Source organism: Dromiciops gliroides, chromosome X, assembly GCF_019393635.1.
Source record: "Dromiciops gliroides isolate mDroGli1 chromosome X, mDroGli1.pri, whole genome shotgun sequence".
NCBI lineage: Eukaryota > Metazoa > Chordata > Mammalia > Microbiotheria > Microbiotheriidae > Dromiciops > Dromiciops gliroides.
The window spans coordinates 474,064-490,090 of NC_057867.1; the positions used below are offsets into that span (position 1 = coordinate 474,064).

Below are 16,027 nucleotides of genomic sequence, written 5' to 3' on the forward strand. Positions count from 1 at the left end.
CAGAAAATCAGGCCAGGACCAAGAACTCTGGCACCTTTGTCCTTTGTTTTGCCAATGGGGCCTGGACCACATCAGCTGATGCTGATGCCATCTTGAGAATGAGAGAACTCTCTTGGATACTTGCACCCATGCCAGATGGAATCTGCAGCCTGTCCAGGTCTAATTCCTTCCCTTGAAGTGTTTTGTCTTATATTCCACAGCTAGCTGACAAGCCTTCCCCTATCTCCAAAACAGTGATATCAGATCCCAAAGCTCTGGAGGGAAAACAATGGTAATGCATAGCTTCTCCACTAATCCCTGCCTTGGAATCCCTACCCCTTGAAATGTGAGCAAAAACAGACCAGCATCCACTTGGCAGAGATGAGTTCATACTTTTTTTTTTTTTTTGCAGGACAATGGGGGTTAAGTGTCAAATGTCTGAGGCTGGATTTGAACTCAGGTACTCCTGAATCCAGGGCTGGTGCTTTATCCACTGTGCCACCTAGCCGCCCCCGAGTTCATACTTTTCTAAAAGGAGTAAGGTGGGGAACCATCTAGAGGGAGGTCTGTACACCACTTCCCCACAGGAATCAAATTTGGAGATTGCTAATCCACCTGGGGTGACTTTAGCCAACTTCAAAGAATCCCCTGAGATTTATTATCTCATTTGAATAACATGTTTCTAGGTTCCTGATCTTTTATTCTCTTTAAGGTGACCACAGACTAACCCTCCAATCACTCATTCAGAGAATTATTTGCTGCCAAATGTAGAAATTCAAATGGATTCAGACAGATTCTTTTATTTATTTGGCCTTACTGGGAGACTCTTTCTTTTGTATCTTCTGGTGGCTGGACCCTATCTGGGAATTTGTCTGCACCTCTGAGTTTCCTTTCTCATTCTATCATACTCCATGTATTTCTCTGTCTTGACCTGTTTGTGTCTCTCTTTCTCTGCCTTATCTATGTGCATCTTGACTTGTCCCTCCTTTCCCTCGATTGGACTCAGTGTACCTTGCTGTCCATTCCTCTCTGCCCCTGATGTTCTTTCCCTTTCTCTGCCCTTCCTTCTCTTTCTCCTCCATCTCCCTCTTATGTTTTCTCCACATCCCAACCCTGTCTCTGTTGTATGTTTGTGTGTGTCTCTGTGTTCCTGTAGGTGGGTGGGTATGAGTCTCCCTTTCCACTTCTCTCTTTGTCTTTTTCTCTTTTCTCTTTCTCTCTCTCTCCCTCTCTCTCTCTCCATTAAGTGCCATTAAATAAACATTGACCCCCTACTATATGTAAGGATAGGGATGAGGATAAGGGAAGGGAAGAAGCATTTATATAGTGCGATGAAGTTGGTGGTAAGTACAGAGAAGGGGTTGGATGGGAGAAACGTCATGGGATAGAAATGGCAAAATTTGACAGCGGATTGAATATGTGGGGTGAAAGAGGGTGGGGAGTCAAGGATGATGAGTGCCCAGGTTATTGAACCTGGAAGACTAGAAGGATGTGCCTTCCACAGAGACTGGGAAGTTGGATAGGGAACTATGAGGAAAGACCAGGAGTTCCATTTTGGACATGTTAAATTAGGGATGTCTCTGGGACATCCAGTCTGAAATATCCAACAGGCAATCGGTGATGGGGCATCTCACCAGGGAACATTGTGGCGATCAGTACAGTTAGAAAAACAGATGCTTAGAAATAGAAGTATGTTCTCAACATGGCTGTTAAATGACCCTATCTTCCCCACCTCCCAGACCTTCAAAGAGTTCCAGAGAAGCAATGAAAAAGTGTAAGGCCCCTGGGGAGCATGTTTTGAGTTCGGGCCACTCTAAGTGCCAGCCTGAGCACCTTCTCTTACACTTGTGGGGGGTAAGGAGCTCAGAGGGAATCTAGATCAAGCTCATTGTAGAGGGGGAAGGGGAGCCAGGAAATGCTACCCTGACACAAAGCCTCCAACACAGCAGGGAGGCCATGTTTGCTTCACAAGAGACAGAAAAAGGGAATGACAGAGCTGAGGAGAGATCTCATGGGGACTCATTCTGGGGCCACATCCTCTTTTTGTGTCCTGTTCATTCTTAAGCTGCCCTATTGTAGAATGCCTTCCTGCATCTCCAAAGGCATTTCTTCTGGACAGCATTTCAGATCCTGTCTCTACCGCCCCTGCAAATGGCACATTGGACTACCGAGGCAGGAATGTCCCTCTGTGACCTGATGGGTGCACCTTCAAGCTGGGGGCTCCCTGCATGGGGGCAGCACATTCTGCTGAGGGAGACTAGACAGACTCTAGTTGAGGAGTGGGCACAAATTGTATATCATAGCCCTTATGTTTGTTCAGATGATGGGAGGAGCCAAAAAAACTGGGGCCCAGAAAAGGGATTACACATTTAGTAAAGACTAGAGCTGAGATTTGAATCCAGATGAAGAAAAAATTCTGCTGCTGCTGCTGCTGCTGCTGGTGCCCCCATGCCACCATCAGCTTCCCTGTCCTTAGCACTTTCAGAAGTGGGAAACGTACAGTATTGTCATCATTTGCCTATCAGGGATCTAACTGAAACTCTGCAAGGGAAACTGGTGCTGGTTAAGAGGCGGAACTGGAACTGGAACTCATGGCTCCTGCTTCTAGTTCTGGGCATTTCCCTACAGCATGAGGCTACTACTTTAAAGAAATACCTGGGGGGCAGCTAGATGGTGCAGTGGTAAAGCACCAGCCCTGGATTCAGGAGGACCTGAGTTCAAATCTGGCCTCAGATACCTGACACTTACTAGCTGTGTGACCCTGGGCAAGTCACTTAACCCCAATTGCCTCACCAAAAAAAAAGAAATACCTGGTTCCTGTCCTAGGGGGAATGCAGTTTAGTAGGAAAGAGAATCCAGTATTCAATTAGCCAAAGTAAGAGAGCAAAGAATAATAATTATTAACCCTGAGGATGCTAACGAGTGGTGGGGCTGATTTGTGATTTCCTTGGTAAATGGAGATCCCAATGGGAACAGTCCTTTCCTTTCTTTTTTGCTCGGGGCAATGAGGGTCAGGTGACTTGCCCAGGGTCACACAGCTAGTAAGTGTCAAGTGTCTGAGGCCCGATTTGAACTCAGGTCCTCCTGAATCCAGGGCCTGTGCTTTATTCACTGCACCACCTAGCTGTCCCCAACAGTCCTTTCACTAAAGTAGATCAACAACTGCTTGGTCACCTGCCTATTGTTTCGGAGGGCTGTGGAGAGACTCTGAGGGGTTAAGTGACTTGCCCAGACTATGCCCAGAGGCTGGAATTGAGTGCAGGCCTTTCTGACTCCCTGGTCAGCTCCCTATCCACTACACATACCACACAGGCCTCTTAATGACCCCAAGATGTATTTCAGACAGAGATAGTAGGTGCTTAAGAAATCATATGTTAAGGTAAGTTGGGTCTTGAAATATAGGTCATAGGATTTTGGACCAATGCCCAAGTCTGGACCATGGTTCTGATCAGAGCCCTGTGAATTCAGGGAATGCTTTACCAGCATCTAGTTTGGCCATAACCCAAGGTATTGCTGTTAGGTTATAAGTCCTTGAGAGCAGGGAATGTCTTTGGCCTTTCTTTGTAGTGTCAACAGAGTGGAACTGGTCTCTAACCTGTGAATGGCTGGAGCTGAACAGAGCAGGTTAGAGACAGGAATTGAAGAGAAGCTTCATTTTCTAAGTGAGGAAAATGACTTGCAAGCAAGGACACATGTGCTAGGGACATTAATAGGGACATTGGGAAGAAGGAAGGGCTTTGGGAGGGACACGTTAAATTGAGGTGGTATGCAGAACATTCAGTTAAGATGTCCAAGGGGCAGTTGGAAATCCAGGAAATTTGGGCAAGATGGGTAGATTGAAATCCATGGGAGCTGAGGAGACCTCCCAAGGAAAGTTGTTGTTTGTTCTTCCTTCTGGAAGAGGATCATGACACCTGGGTGATGTCATGCCTTGCAGTGAATTGGATTTAAGTGAGGGAGGGTGGTTCAAGGTCACCAGCCTCACTCACTCTCTCCTCCAGAGCCATCTGGGTCCAGTGGCAAGATAGACATCAGGACCACTGGAGATGGCCCCGAATATTTAAGGCAATTGTGGTTAAGTGAATTGCCCAGAGTCACACAGCTAATAAGTATCTGAGGTGACATTTTAACTCAGGTCCTCTTGACTCCAGGGCCAGAGCTCTTCCTACTGGGTCACCTAGCTGCCCCAACCTAAGGTTTGACATAGGGCAGGTCTGGGAGGAAGCAAAGTCTGGTGACAGAAAAGGATCCATCCAGGTCATGGAGGTGTTCTATGGAAAGTATTTGAACCACAAGTAACTATGAGCAGGCAGTTGGAATGCCGAGCAGAAGCAAAGGTTCCACTTTGGTCCTATGGACAATAGGGAGCCATGGAGGGTTCCTCAATCGGGTGGTGAATGGTTTACCATGTGAAGTGTCTCTAATCAAGAAGAGGGGTATTTCGGGGCCAGCATTTCTCTGTAAGGGAAGCTTCCCTGGAGGAGATGAAGTTGAACTGGGTTGATAAACTGCGTGGGAGTGCGAGTAGAGGGCAATTGGCACCTTGAAATAACCCAAAGTGAGCCGCCAAAAGGCTGCACCCGGCTGGGGCGGGCGAGGCGGGCGGGGGGGGAGGGGAGGGAGGAAGGGAAGCTCTCCCGTCGCCATGGTAACAGGGTAGGCCCAAATGCAGAGAAGGGAAGGCCATCCTTTGCCTTCTTCCCTTAATTCCCCCCCCCCCCCGCTCCACCCCCCTCCCAACTGCCCATTGTTCCTGCAGGTTGCTGGCGTCAGCAGCGCCTCCCGCGTGCCGAGTCGCTCACTCCAATCAGGTGGAAGAAGCTGGACGCCGGGGCGGCGCTCGCGCGGCGCCTCATCACTTGCACCCGGCGGCGGCGGCGGCGGCGGCGGCGGCACAGGCGGAGGAGACCGCTCCCTCACGTCACCAGCCGGCGCTGCGGGAGTAGCGGAGGCGGCACGCGCCCAGCACGTGCCGGGGTGGAACGCCCCGCCCCACCCAGGGCGGGGCCCGGACAACTTCGAAGGCTTTGTTGCCCCGCCCCTATTCCATCGCTCCGCCTCCTTCCCCCTCCAGTCCCTCTTCGGATTCGCTGTAAACTGCCAAGCGCGCGGGCGCGCGCGCACACCCCAGGGTCTCGGGCCGGCCACGCGACGACTTCGATGTCCTCGAGTCACCGCGCACGGTAGGTAGGGTGAGCTTGTGTCTTCCCGGAAGCTGGCTAGTTTGGGAGAGGAGAGGAGGGAAAAGAGGTCGAGAAGAGAGAAGAGGAAGGTAGAAAGGAGGGATGGATTGAGGAAAAGGTGGGGAAGGGGTGAGGAGGGGTTGGAGGGGGAGAGGAGGGATGGGAGGGGCGGGAGGGGGAGAGGAGGGATGGGAGGGGGAGAGGAGGGATGGGAGGGGGAGAGGAGGGATGGGAGGGGGAGAGGAGGGATGGGAGGGGGAGAGGAGGGATGGGAGGGGGAGAGGAGGGATGGGAGGGGGAGAGGAGGGGAAAGGTTGAAAAAAGGGATGGAGGTAGAAGAGGAAGGGAGAAAAGAGGGATGGATGGGGAGAGGAAGGAGGGAAAGGGGAAAAGGAGAGATGAGAAAGAGGAGAGACAGGAAGGGGGAAAAGATGGATAGCGGGGAAAGTGAAGTGTGGAGGCAAAGGAAAAAGTGGAGAGGTAAAGGAGGGATGCAAGGGAAAGGAGGGGAGAAGAGGGAGGAGATGGAAGGGGAGAAAGGAGAACGAGAGTAGATATGGGCAGGGGGAAAGGGAGAAGCGGGCAAAGGAAGGAGGGAGAAGAGGGGGGCGGGGTGCCGGGAGATGATATGCTGAGGCTCTTATACCTCCTGCCTGGCTCTTTCTAGGAGAAACGGTTTCCCAGAAATGCCCCAAGCCCGCCAGGGGGCAGCGTGTCAGTCCCTCCTTATAGCGCACCTGGGGCGGCGGGGGAGGAAACGTGCGTGCGGGTCCTAAGCTGAAGGGGGGAGGGAAGAGGGGAGGGGAGGGGAGGGGGATGGGCACGAGCGGGTGCGCCTGCGCACAGAACGCTTGGCTTTTGTTGCGTCGGCGTTCTTTCCCCAGAGTCGACGCGCCCGCGCGTCTGATGGGTCGCGGCTCGAGCCCCCCAGACCCCGCAGACTGAGTCAGTCCAGGCGTGCGGGTCTCCCGGGTCTCCCCGAAGGGCGCTCGTCCGTTCGGTGCGTCTCCCCAACCCCCCACCTTCTTCTCTCTTCTCCCTCACCACCCCTCCCCCTTTCTTCGGGCGCAGGCGCACCGAGCGGCCCGGGGGCGGAGCCCTCTCTCGCCCCTCCCTCCCGGCTCCCGGCCCCCCCTCGCCCGCCGGCGGCCGAGCTTCAGCCTCGCGGCCTCCCCCTGGCGGCCGGCCGTTGGGTCGGGGCTCGCGCAGCCGGCGAGGGAGCAAACGAGCAAACGAGCGAGCGAGCGGCCGGGCGGGCGGGCGGCCGGTCGCTGGGCGAGCGGACGAGCGGGGGCGGGTAGGCCCCGCGGCGCGGCCCGGAGCGGCCCGGCCGGCGTGAACTCTCCTTGCTGCCGGGGCCGCCTTCGACGCCCCCCGGCGGGCCGGGGCCGAGCCGAGGGCGGCGCGGAGGAGGAGGAGGCGGGGGGCGGGGGAGGGGGGGCCCAGGCCGCGCCCCCCGCCGGGCCGGGCCGGTCTCGCTCGCTCACTCCGGTCCCCGCCCCCCCCCCCATCCCGGGGCCGCAGGTGAGGGACGGCGCGGCGCGCGCGGGGGGGGGGGCGGGAAGAAGAGATCGGGGATCCCCCCCTCCATCCTCTCATCTCCCCATTCTCCGAGCTGGCTGTGGATCGGAGCGGGGGTGGCGGTCAGCGAAGGCTGCGGGGCGAGAGCCTCCGGGCGGGTAGGGGATGCTCGTGGGGGGGGCAATGCCTGGCACCTGGGGAGGCCCCGAGGGCCTTGCGACGGGCGGCCGGAGGAGTGCGCGGCGGCGGCGGCGGCAGCTGGCACCCCCGCCCACGCCGGGAGCCTGGGGATCCCCGGCACGTGGCCCGAGCGAGCGGGAAGGGGAGGGGGGGGGGACAAAGCGCTCGGGAGGCCGGGAGGGGGGAGGGGAGACCCCGCCCCTCCCCCACGCCTACCGAAACGGGAGGGGGGGGATTGGGGCCAGCTCGCCGGGGGGTCCTTTGTGTCTGGGCTGTTCCAAGAAGGACCGGGAGGCCAGGGCACCCGAGATGAGCCGCCTTCCTCCTGCTCCCCATCCCCATCCCCCCACCCCCACCCCTGCTAAAATTAGCTGGTCTTCTGGAGTCCACCCTTTGCTCTGTAGACTGTGGGCCCTTGGCTCCTCTCACCTGGGGCGTCTGCTAATGGGGCCTCCTTTCCTACTCCCTTTGTGGAAGGCTTGATTTTTTTTCAGGGACCACTTTTGCAAAGCCCCCAGCTTGCTCTGTCGCCCTCCTTGTCCCCCTCCCCTCCTCCTCTTGGAGCCTGTCTCTTGATCCCTTTTTAGAGAAGGTGGCCGGGCCTGGTCTTTTCCAGGCTGTCTGTTCCTCCCTAGTGGGCTCAGGACTAAGAATTCTAGCTTCTCCTTAAGGTATACATGTTGGGTGGGGGGAGGGGGACACAGTAATGGTAGAAAGATCTTTGGTTCGGGACTTTGGATTGCTTAGCTCCTGCCAGAGGGAGGGAGTGAAAATGTGGGAGGCCAGGTGGTAGACCCTCTGCCAGTCCTGGCACTGCTCTGTTCCGGAGCTGTAACCCACCTCACAAGGCAATCCCGAAGAAAGCCTGAAACTCCAAACTCACCAAAACACCCAAGACCCGGCCCATGTGGAAAGGCTAGGGAGGGAGGCAGGCCCCCGGGGTCTGTGATTTGGCTTTGCCCAATCAATTGAGTAATGTCATTTGCTTAGGCAGCTTTGGGCTTCCAAAACTCCATCCACCAACACCAGGGAGGGCATGCTGAGTGGCTTGCTGGGCTGACAGTCGGTGTATGCCAGAGAAGTCAACTTGGCTTCCCATCACACTGCCTCTCACCACAACTCCCACTACTCTAAGGAAGCACTTGCAAAGCCCTGTATTGGGAGCCTGTGAGTCGTTGTTGTTATTAGATGAATGTGGAATTTGGTGGATTTAGGGGAACTGGACCTTCCTTCCATTTGTATAGCACACATTTTTCTAGCCCTTAGCACCTTGGTCAGAGGAATGTATAAACGTGGGGTCCTTATATAACTGGAGAAACTGAGGCTCCAAGAGATATAACTGGCCCAGCTCCACACCCTCAGTCAAGTGTCTGGGCCATATCCCCACAGACCAATCCCCCCCAGTTTGTCCCAGAAACTCCTTCCAAACCCATTGTTGGTGGTGGCGGTGAATCGTTTCTAGCTCTTCCTGACCCCATTTGGGGTTTTCTTGGCAGAGATCCTGGAGTGGTTGGCCATTTCCTTCTCCAGCTCATTTGGTAGCTAAGGGACTGAGGCAAACAGGGTTAAGGGACTTGCCCAGGGTCACACAAGCTAGTAAGTGGCTGAGGTCAGAGTTGAACTCAGGGAGAGGAGTCTTCCTGACTCCAGGGCTAGTGCTCTATCCACTGTGCCACCCAGCAGCCTCTAAACCCCTAGGTCAGAAACCCCCGGAGGTCCTACATCCGCGGAAATTGATTACCCCTCCTCGGTCAAGAGCTCTACCCTCCCACATAACACTTTCTTCTTCCCCCTAAGGGGATAACTTTGTATTCAACCCAACTTGTCACTCATTTAAAAAGTCAACAGTGCCCTCAGAGCCAGAAATAGTGGAAATACAGACCAACCTTGTTGCCTCATTGGGGGTTAGTGGCCACAAAAGTTAATCAAAGGCAAAATGCAGCAAAGGGCTTGGTTTGTTCCAAAAGTCATCTTTGTTGTTTTAATGGAAGTAAGGAAAGTTAGGGCCCGACTTTCTTCCTTGGGCTGATTGGAAAAGAGCCTGAATTGGCCCTTGGCAAAAGCCAGGCTGAGTGGCCATTTCCCATGGGAGTTGATGGCCCTGCTAGGTTTATTTGATTGAGTCCAATGCTACCTTGAATTGTTTTTGTGGAGATTCCGTTATGAAAGTTGGACTCTGAATCTCGGGCAGAGAGGACTAAGTTTCCCGTAAAATGGGGAAAAACCCCTCGAACTGTCCTACCCCTCCCACTGCTGTCACCACTCTCTTGAGAGCCTTCAGAGGCAGCCTTTGTCACCTGTGTAGGCAGTGTCCTTTGTGGGTCAGGAGGAAATGCCAAAGAAACTTCCTTACTGACTGGCCTTTTGGCCAGGGTGGGGACCATGGATGCATAGTACTTTTGGTGGTGGTTGTTTTTTGTTTTTTTGCGGGGCAATGAGGGTTAAGTGACTTGCCGGGGTCACACAGCTAGTGTCAAGTGTCTGAGGTCGAATTTGAACTCAGGTCCTCCTGGATCCAGGGCTGGTGCTTTCTCCACTGTGCCACCTAACTGCCCCACAGTCCTTTTAAAAAGTCAGTTCCTTTATCTGAAGTGTGTGTGTGATGAAAAAATTTCTTGGAATTCCCATAAAGTTAGAAGAAGCCCGATTTCACTTGGGTTTCAGAGTAATCACACAGGTTGGAATGTTTGAAATTGGAGAGTCTAGGTTGGGTCTGTGATTGTCTTGTGGCTATTTCAGAAATGAATCCTGGCTATATCCCAAGGCCTCAACTGAGGGTATGTGTGGGGTGTCGGTGGGTGTTAGCTTCTGAGACTTTGAGTTAAAGGCCCCCGGCCAAATATTTGGGCCAGCCCCTTCAGTGCCTTATGACAAGCCTACTTGTGGCTTCATGCCTCATTGGCCTTATAGAATTTCTGCTTTGCAACAATAGAAATTTCACTTCTGTTACTTGTAAGAAATTCTGACTTAGGGCAGACTTTTCATTGATGTGGGGAGCCCCTGTCAGGCTACTTAATGAAAACATCTAGGCCAAACACTTCTTTTTACTGAAGGAAGTGGAAGCCTGGGCTAGATTGGGACTTGACTGAGGCTATCCAGGTTCATAAGGAGCAGAGCCCAAGACTTGAACCCAGATCCTTTCAAAGACTCAGCTGGCATTCATTCTTTTCACTAGGCTGCGTTGGCCCTTAAGACACTTGCCTTGGAATCTCTGGGGCTCTGTTTTATCTTCTTATCTGGAGTCTTAGTCTCCTCAGGCCCAACTCCCAACAGCTAGGCAGGAAATAATCCCCTTGACCTCAGCAGTTTCCAGGAGATAAATGCTACCAGGCCTTTCCCAAGGAGAGCTGTGAGCACAGCTTGGGAGCTAGAGGCCAAGCTACCCAGATGAGCAGGTTGGTCAGCTTACAAGCACTTTTTTTTGGCGGGGCAATGAGGGTTAAGTGACCTGCCCAGGGTCACACAGCTAGTAAGTGTTAAGTGTCTGAGGCTGGATTTGAACTTGGGTCCTCCTGAATTCAGGGCGGGTGCTTTCTCCACTGTGCCACCCAGCTGCCCACAGCTCACAAGCACTTCTAAGGCCAGTTTGGGGGCAGGTCAATCTGCAGAAATAAACCCATTGTTGCTGAGTCTTTCTCCTGGACCCTTCTCATCCTAACCAAATCCCTTCTGTAAGTAGCATCACCATTCACTAAGTCTCCCACGTTTGACCCCACGGGATTTCTTTTGCCCCCAATTAATTCGACAAGTGTTTGTTTCTGAAGAAGCTTACTTTTAGAAAGCTGGACATGTGGTGTGCACATACACAGAGAAGTGGGGATCATGTTTGGGACTCAGCCCTCTCCCTAGCTACTCAGTCAGTCGCTTGCAGAGTTCCTTGTATTGAGTTCAGGCCAGGGAAGGTTCTTGTGTGTGTGGTGTTGAGGATGAGCTACAGTTGACCTGAGCTATAGATGGCGCCTTCGAAGAGAGCTGGGCCATGGCTGTCCCTCCAGCCAGGAGTTTGGGCAGGGACCTAGTATGGATAGACTGTTGTGACTGGCTGAGGGAGGCAGGGAGGCTCTGTCCCAGTGTATCTGTCCCTGGACTGCCACAGTCTTTGTTGAAAGTTTCTTTTGACCCATCCTTCTCCTTCCTTGGCTGCCCTTTAAAAACAATTTTACAGCTGTTTCGTATGTCACAGCCAGCCCCCAGCCCCCCCCCCACACACACATGTAGAAGAGACCCCAGCAGCTTCAGCTGACAGTCTCCAACTTGAAGTCAGAGAGGAACTAAGAGTCAGCTGACCTTGGGTAGAATATGTGTGTGTGGTGGTTCTCCCTGCTCTGATCCGCCTCATCTGACTTAGGACCTTCCTGTGCCCAGAATGCTTCATGTTCCAGGCCACTGGCCACCATGTGGGGTAGTTTCTTCAGCCTGTCCTGTCCCATTCACAAGCGTTGGGGACAGTCACTTTGTTTCCAACTCCTTACTACCCCTCAGAGAATATCTTTAGGTCTCTGAAGCTTTTCTTCCTGCCACCACCTTTTTTGGGCATCTCTAGACAGCTTTGAGATCTCTGGGTCACATGCTCTAAATTTAGTCCTGCCTTTCTCTCCCTTTCTACTTTCTTGTGCCCATATTCTCCCATAAGTCATCCTAATGGGGCATTTGGAGTAGTTGAACTGTGTGGTGCATTCCTTGTTTTGGATAGAAAGCTGCTCGATGGCATGGCCACCATTGGGCTTATCAAACTTTATTGTGCAATTGGGAGCTGGAAGAGACTTTGAGGAGCATCTAGTCCCTCCCCCCCCTTCACTTGACAGAATGAGAAACAGAGCCAGAGAGGGGAGATGACCTGCCTCCTCCTCCTCCTCCTCCTCATCTCATATTTAAGATTTGTAAAGCTCTTTGCAGGCATCACCTCAATCTTCCCAGCAACCCTTCAAGGCCTTGGGGTCTGTTCTGTTTTACAAATGGGGAAACTGAGTCTCAGAAAGGTGGCTTGCCCAGGATCCTGGAGCTTAGAAGTCAGAGGGGCAAGATGACTCAGACCATATTTCCTGGAGGCCTATAGGAGATTCTTGGGTGTCTCTCTCTCTCTCTCTCTCTCTCTGGTGATGAAAAGTTCACTTGAGGGAGTTAGGGGACAGGGCATAATGGCTGTCTTTTAGTTAAATGAAGAAGACTTAGAGGATTATTGCCTTAGCCTGCTTGACTGCCAGGGACCAAAATACTCGGGAACAGTTTGATGTGCAGAGAAATCTGTGGAGAATCAGAGCTGTTTGCCTGCATGGTTTGGTTACTCATAGACTTCATATGAGTTTGTGAATCTCATGCAGAGTTGCACCATTGAGTCAGACCAAAGCAGTCTGTCTAAGCCCATATCAGTCTGCTGCCCAGTGGGCAAGGAGACCCCTGTTGAGGTGCAGGCATCTGCTTCAGGTCACTTTGCAATAGAGGGCCAAGTCTGTGGCCAGTGTGGCCAGGGCCTGACTGAGTTCAAGGCCTGTCTCAGATAACCAGTAAGGTACCCAGGGGCCAAAGAGATTGGAGCTGGCAGAGTTTCCACGTTCCCTATCTCCCTGGCCTGTAGGAAGAAAGTACTTGGCTAGTGACCTCGGAACAAGGTGGGGAATGGGAACGCTTGTGTTACAAATTTGCTCTCTGATTCGTTTGTGGTCTGGATTGTTTTCTGGGTCAGGGGTACTCAAAAGAAAAGAATGCTTTCCCGACTCACTTTTAAAACAGTTTCTGTTCTTTGGTTACAAATCAAAACAAAAAAACCAAAGTGACCCTGGAGGCCTGAACTGTTGTGTCGGTGGGCAGGACTCCCCATGAGTTAGAAGAGGTGAAGGGTCTGGTGGAGGGCACTGGGCCAAGGCCTTGAGAGTCTAGACTGGGTGGATTTCCAGGAAGGTCAGCCTGGCTGTTTCGATCTGGGCTGTGTGAATTGCTTCTTTACCCAACTCAGACCCTCAGACCCTCAGAAGGCTCAGACCCTAGTGTGGGGGCGGGGAGGTTGGCTAGATTTTTTCCCACTGTTGGTGAATGTCAGGGAGAGGTTGCCTTTAAGTCCGGCCCGAGAATTCAGGAGGGCCTTTGCCAACCCTAGAGCTGGCAGCGAGGAAACAGAAAGGAGGACGTTTGGGGGCTCCTTAAAGCCCCTTTGTGTAGACATCATTTGGGAAAGACCTCTTTTGCTGCTCCTAACCTTGACTTCCCCCATGGCTCCCTGCAGAGAGGGCAGCCAGATGGGGCCTGGCTCACCTATTATTACATCATACAATGAGATGCTGCTGATGCTGTGGGCCAGGGTTCCTCAGGAGTATTGGACCCTGGGCTCCAGTACCACTCTAAGGCTGGCCCTGAGGGCCCGTGCTGCCAGCCTGCTGCTATCCCAGGCTCCCCCTGTCTCACCCCCAGCCCTCTTATGACAAGCTTCTAGGACAGGGTTGGCTTGGCCACTCTCCACTCTGGCCACTGGTATCAAGCCTGCTATTTGGGTTGGAGGAGTCAGTCATCTCAGATCAAGTGAAAACCTGAGGGGACATTACAGGTGGGAAAGGGCTTGGAGGCATGTATGTCTTCAGAGGGCTTCTTTGCTTCCCTGTGTTGCCGGGATCTCTTCTGCCCCTTGGGGTCTGTGGACGACTGCAGTCAGGTGGCAACCTGAAGACAGGGCTCAGAAAGTGGCTTGGGATGGTGAGGGGACTTTGGTTCGAAGCAGAGCCTTCTCTTGCATTCCCCACCTACGGGACTCATCCTCTGGAGAGGATGAGGCTTATGACTGTGAAAGTCTCATCGTTTGGGCATGGGATCAGCTCACTCTGCTCCTGGACCAGTGGGATTTGGTGGGGTTCAGTGGGCCCTGGATTGGCCTGGCTTTGCCTGGGGGCAGTTTCCCTCAGAAAGGATGGTTCTGTCTGTGATATGCCTGGGTCAGCACCTTCCCTACTGGTCTTTGAGTAGGCCCTCCCACTCAGCTGCAAAACCTTTCTGAACTGGCTGTTCATTGGCCAGGAAATAGGTGACGTTTGGACTGGAAAGGACTTGTCTTTTCAGTTCACTCATTAGGCAGAAAGGCTCCTTGAATCTAATGTGGGGAGACATCTGGGAACTTGGACCAATTAGGGTGAATGACCAGCTTCTGTATTGCTTTCTGCTGTTTGACCTAAGGGTCTGCTGTGTCTCTGGCTTCTTCTCATAATGTATTTTATCAGAGCGCATGCATGGTTGGCACTTCTTTACAGGATGGACATGGCTTTTTCTTTTTTTTTTCCAGAAAAAAATGCACACATGATATTCTTTTGTCTTGCTACTAGAGTCTAGCGTGGAAGCTAGCCGGGAGACTGGGAAGTTTTCAGCTGATCCTTCCCAGACATGACTCCTGCTTCTGTGGACTTGTTTAGAGTTGGATGCATGAATGGGATGAGCTCTAGTAAGAATTACCGTCAAGACACGAATGACGAAAGAATCAAGCCCTGTGTTTGTTTTCAAAAGGAGACAAAATAAGGTTTTCTTTTTTAATGGTGACTTCCTTTGTGAGGTGATTTTTTAAAAATGTCCTCTTTTTGTCAGGTTGCTATGGGAATTCCGTGGAACAGCATGAAAGGACGAACATTCTGCTGATGTTGATGCTTGAAATGTGACTGGCCCAAGGAGCAGAGTGCGAACAGTTCTTGTGCCAACCTTCATTTCACTACAATGGCCACAGATTCTGGTGAGCCTGCGAGCACCGAAGATTCGGAGAAACCTGATGGGGTCTCTTTGGACAGTAGACTTCTGCCAGTGGCTGCCACATTGGCGATGGAGATTCGGCTGAAGGAACATGCCAGGCCCTTTCCTGCTTCGGGGGAAACCACTGAGAAGACCAGGGTCTTCAGGAAGAGCATGGAGATGATGGACGATGAGCAAGGCTCTGACTCCTCCCCTAAAGAAGAGAACATCCAGGCTGCCCAAAGAACAGCTCAGCTTTCAGCCAATGGGCTGGGAGGGGGACAGGAGGGGAAACACGAACAGGGGGCAAAGCTGAATTCCGAAGCCCCCAAAGACTGTCTCAAGGAGAAGAGCGAAAAGGAGATGGAGGAAGAAGCAGAAATGAAGGCAGTGGCGACTTCCCCGAGCGGCCGCTTCCTGAAGTTTGACATTGAGCTGGGCCGAGGAGCCTTCAAAACAGTGTTTAAAGGGTTAGACACCGAGACCTGGGTGGAGGTTGCCTGGTGTGAACTGCAGGTTAGTGCCCTCTAAATGCCTTCTCCTCCTTGTGGAGAAACGGGCCGCTTCGGGATTGGAGCTTGACTAAATGGATCCATTCAGGCCAAGCAGGCTCAGGCGGGTTCTTGCTCACTTTCACCATCTCTCTCTGGCTCTGTCTCTCTCTCATCTTTCTGCTAATTTAGAGGCGGACCTCCTTGGGTTTCAGCATGTCTCCCCTTCAGGTTACTCACTCTCCCACTCCTTCCCCCTCTTCCCCTCGCCTGCAGAAGTTCTTTCTTGTTTCCTTCATTCCCCTTCAGTTTCAAACAACATTGCACCCGTTTCTTCGTCCCTTCCCCAGCCCTCCTTGGTAGAAGGTCCTTCGCTGCTTTGTTCTGTCTAGGCAGGGTTTAGGATAGCTCAGGCCTGGAGGTTGGATCCGAGCCCTTAGGGAGCATCTAGAAGACTTAAGGAACCTAGATCTTGATGTTAATAAGAGGAAATGCTATGATGAAGACATGCCGGAAGCTTTAGGCAAAGTGGGAAGAGCCCTGTGGACAGCTGGACAGCTGGGCTTGTTGGAGGCCATGGTGGGAGCTCCAGGGCATGCTCTGTGCAGATGTTAGGGCCAGGAGGAGCTTCACAAGCTGTAGAACCAGGGCGGGAGGAGGGTGGGGCGGGGAGGGGGTGCTGCCCTTGTCCTCTGGGGATTCGGCTGCTTTGAGTTTTCAACATTTCTTTTGATAAGATTGGGAGTATTTCCACATTATGCTTTCAGTTTTGAAGATTTTGAAAACTGTTTCCACAGGGTTGGTTTCCTTTGTCATTTTTCCATCTTGTGTATTTTATTTATGACCTTGAAAAGGGGCCCCGGACTTCTTGAGCTGCCCTGTTCTAGGCCAACCCCTTCATTTTCCACAGGAGGAAGGTGAGAAATTCAGTCTGCCCGACTCACAGGGGCTAATGGGGTCCCTTTCTCTTTCTTC

The 16,027-nt window shown here is 52.7% G+C and overlaps 1 protein-coding gene across 3 annotated transcripts in view; it reads left to right on the plus strand.

The window, feature by feature from the left end:
* The first annotated feature begins 5,059 nt into the window (after positions 1-5,059).
* WNK3 (WNK lysine deficient protein kinase 3) overlaps positions 5,060-16,027 on the plus strand; it is a 57,388-nt gene continuing 46,420 nt past the window's right edge. For 2 of the 3 annotated variants that reach the window (XM_043973706.1, XM_043973707.1), the window contains exons 1-2: positions 5,060-5,162; positions 14,424-15,077. In XM_043973706.1, the coding sequence (XP_043829641.1) occupies positions 14,550-15,077 (528 nt within the window). In that variant the 5' untranslated portion in view covers positions 5,060-5,162; positions 14,424-14,549. Of the gene's footprint in view, positions 5,163-6,036; positions 6,163-14,423; positions 15,078-16,027 lie in introns of those variants that run through there. The other variant, XM_043973705.1, reaches the window with a different exon arrangement.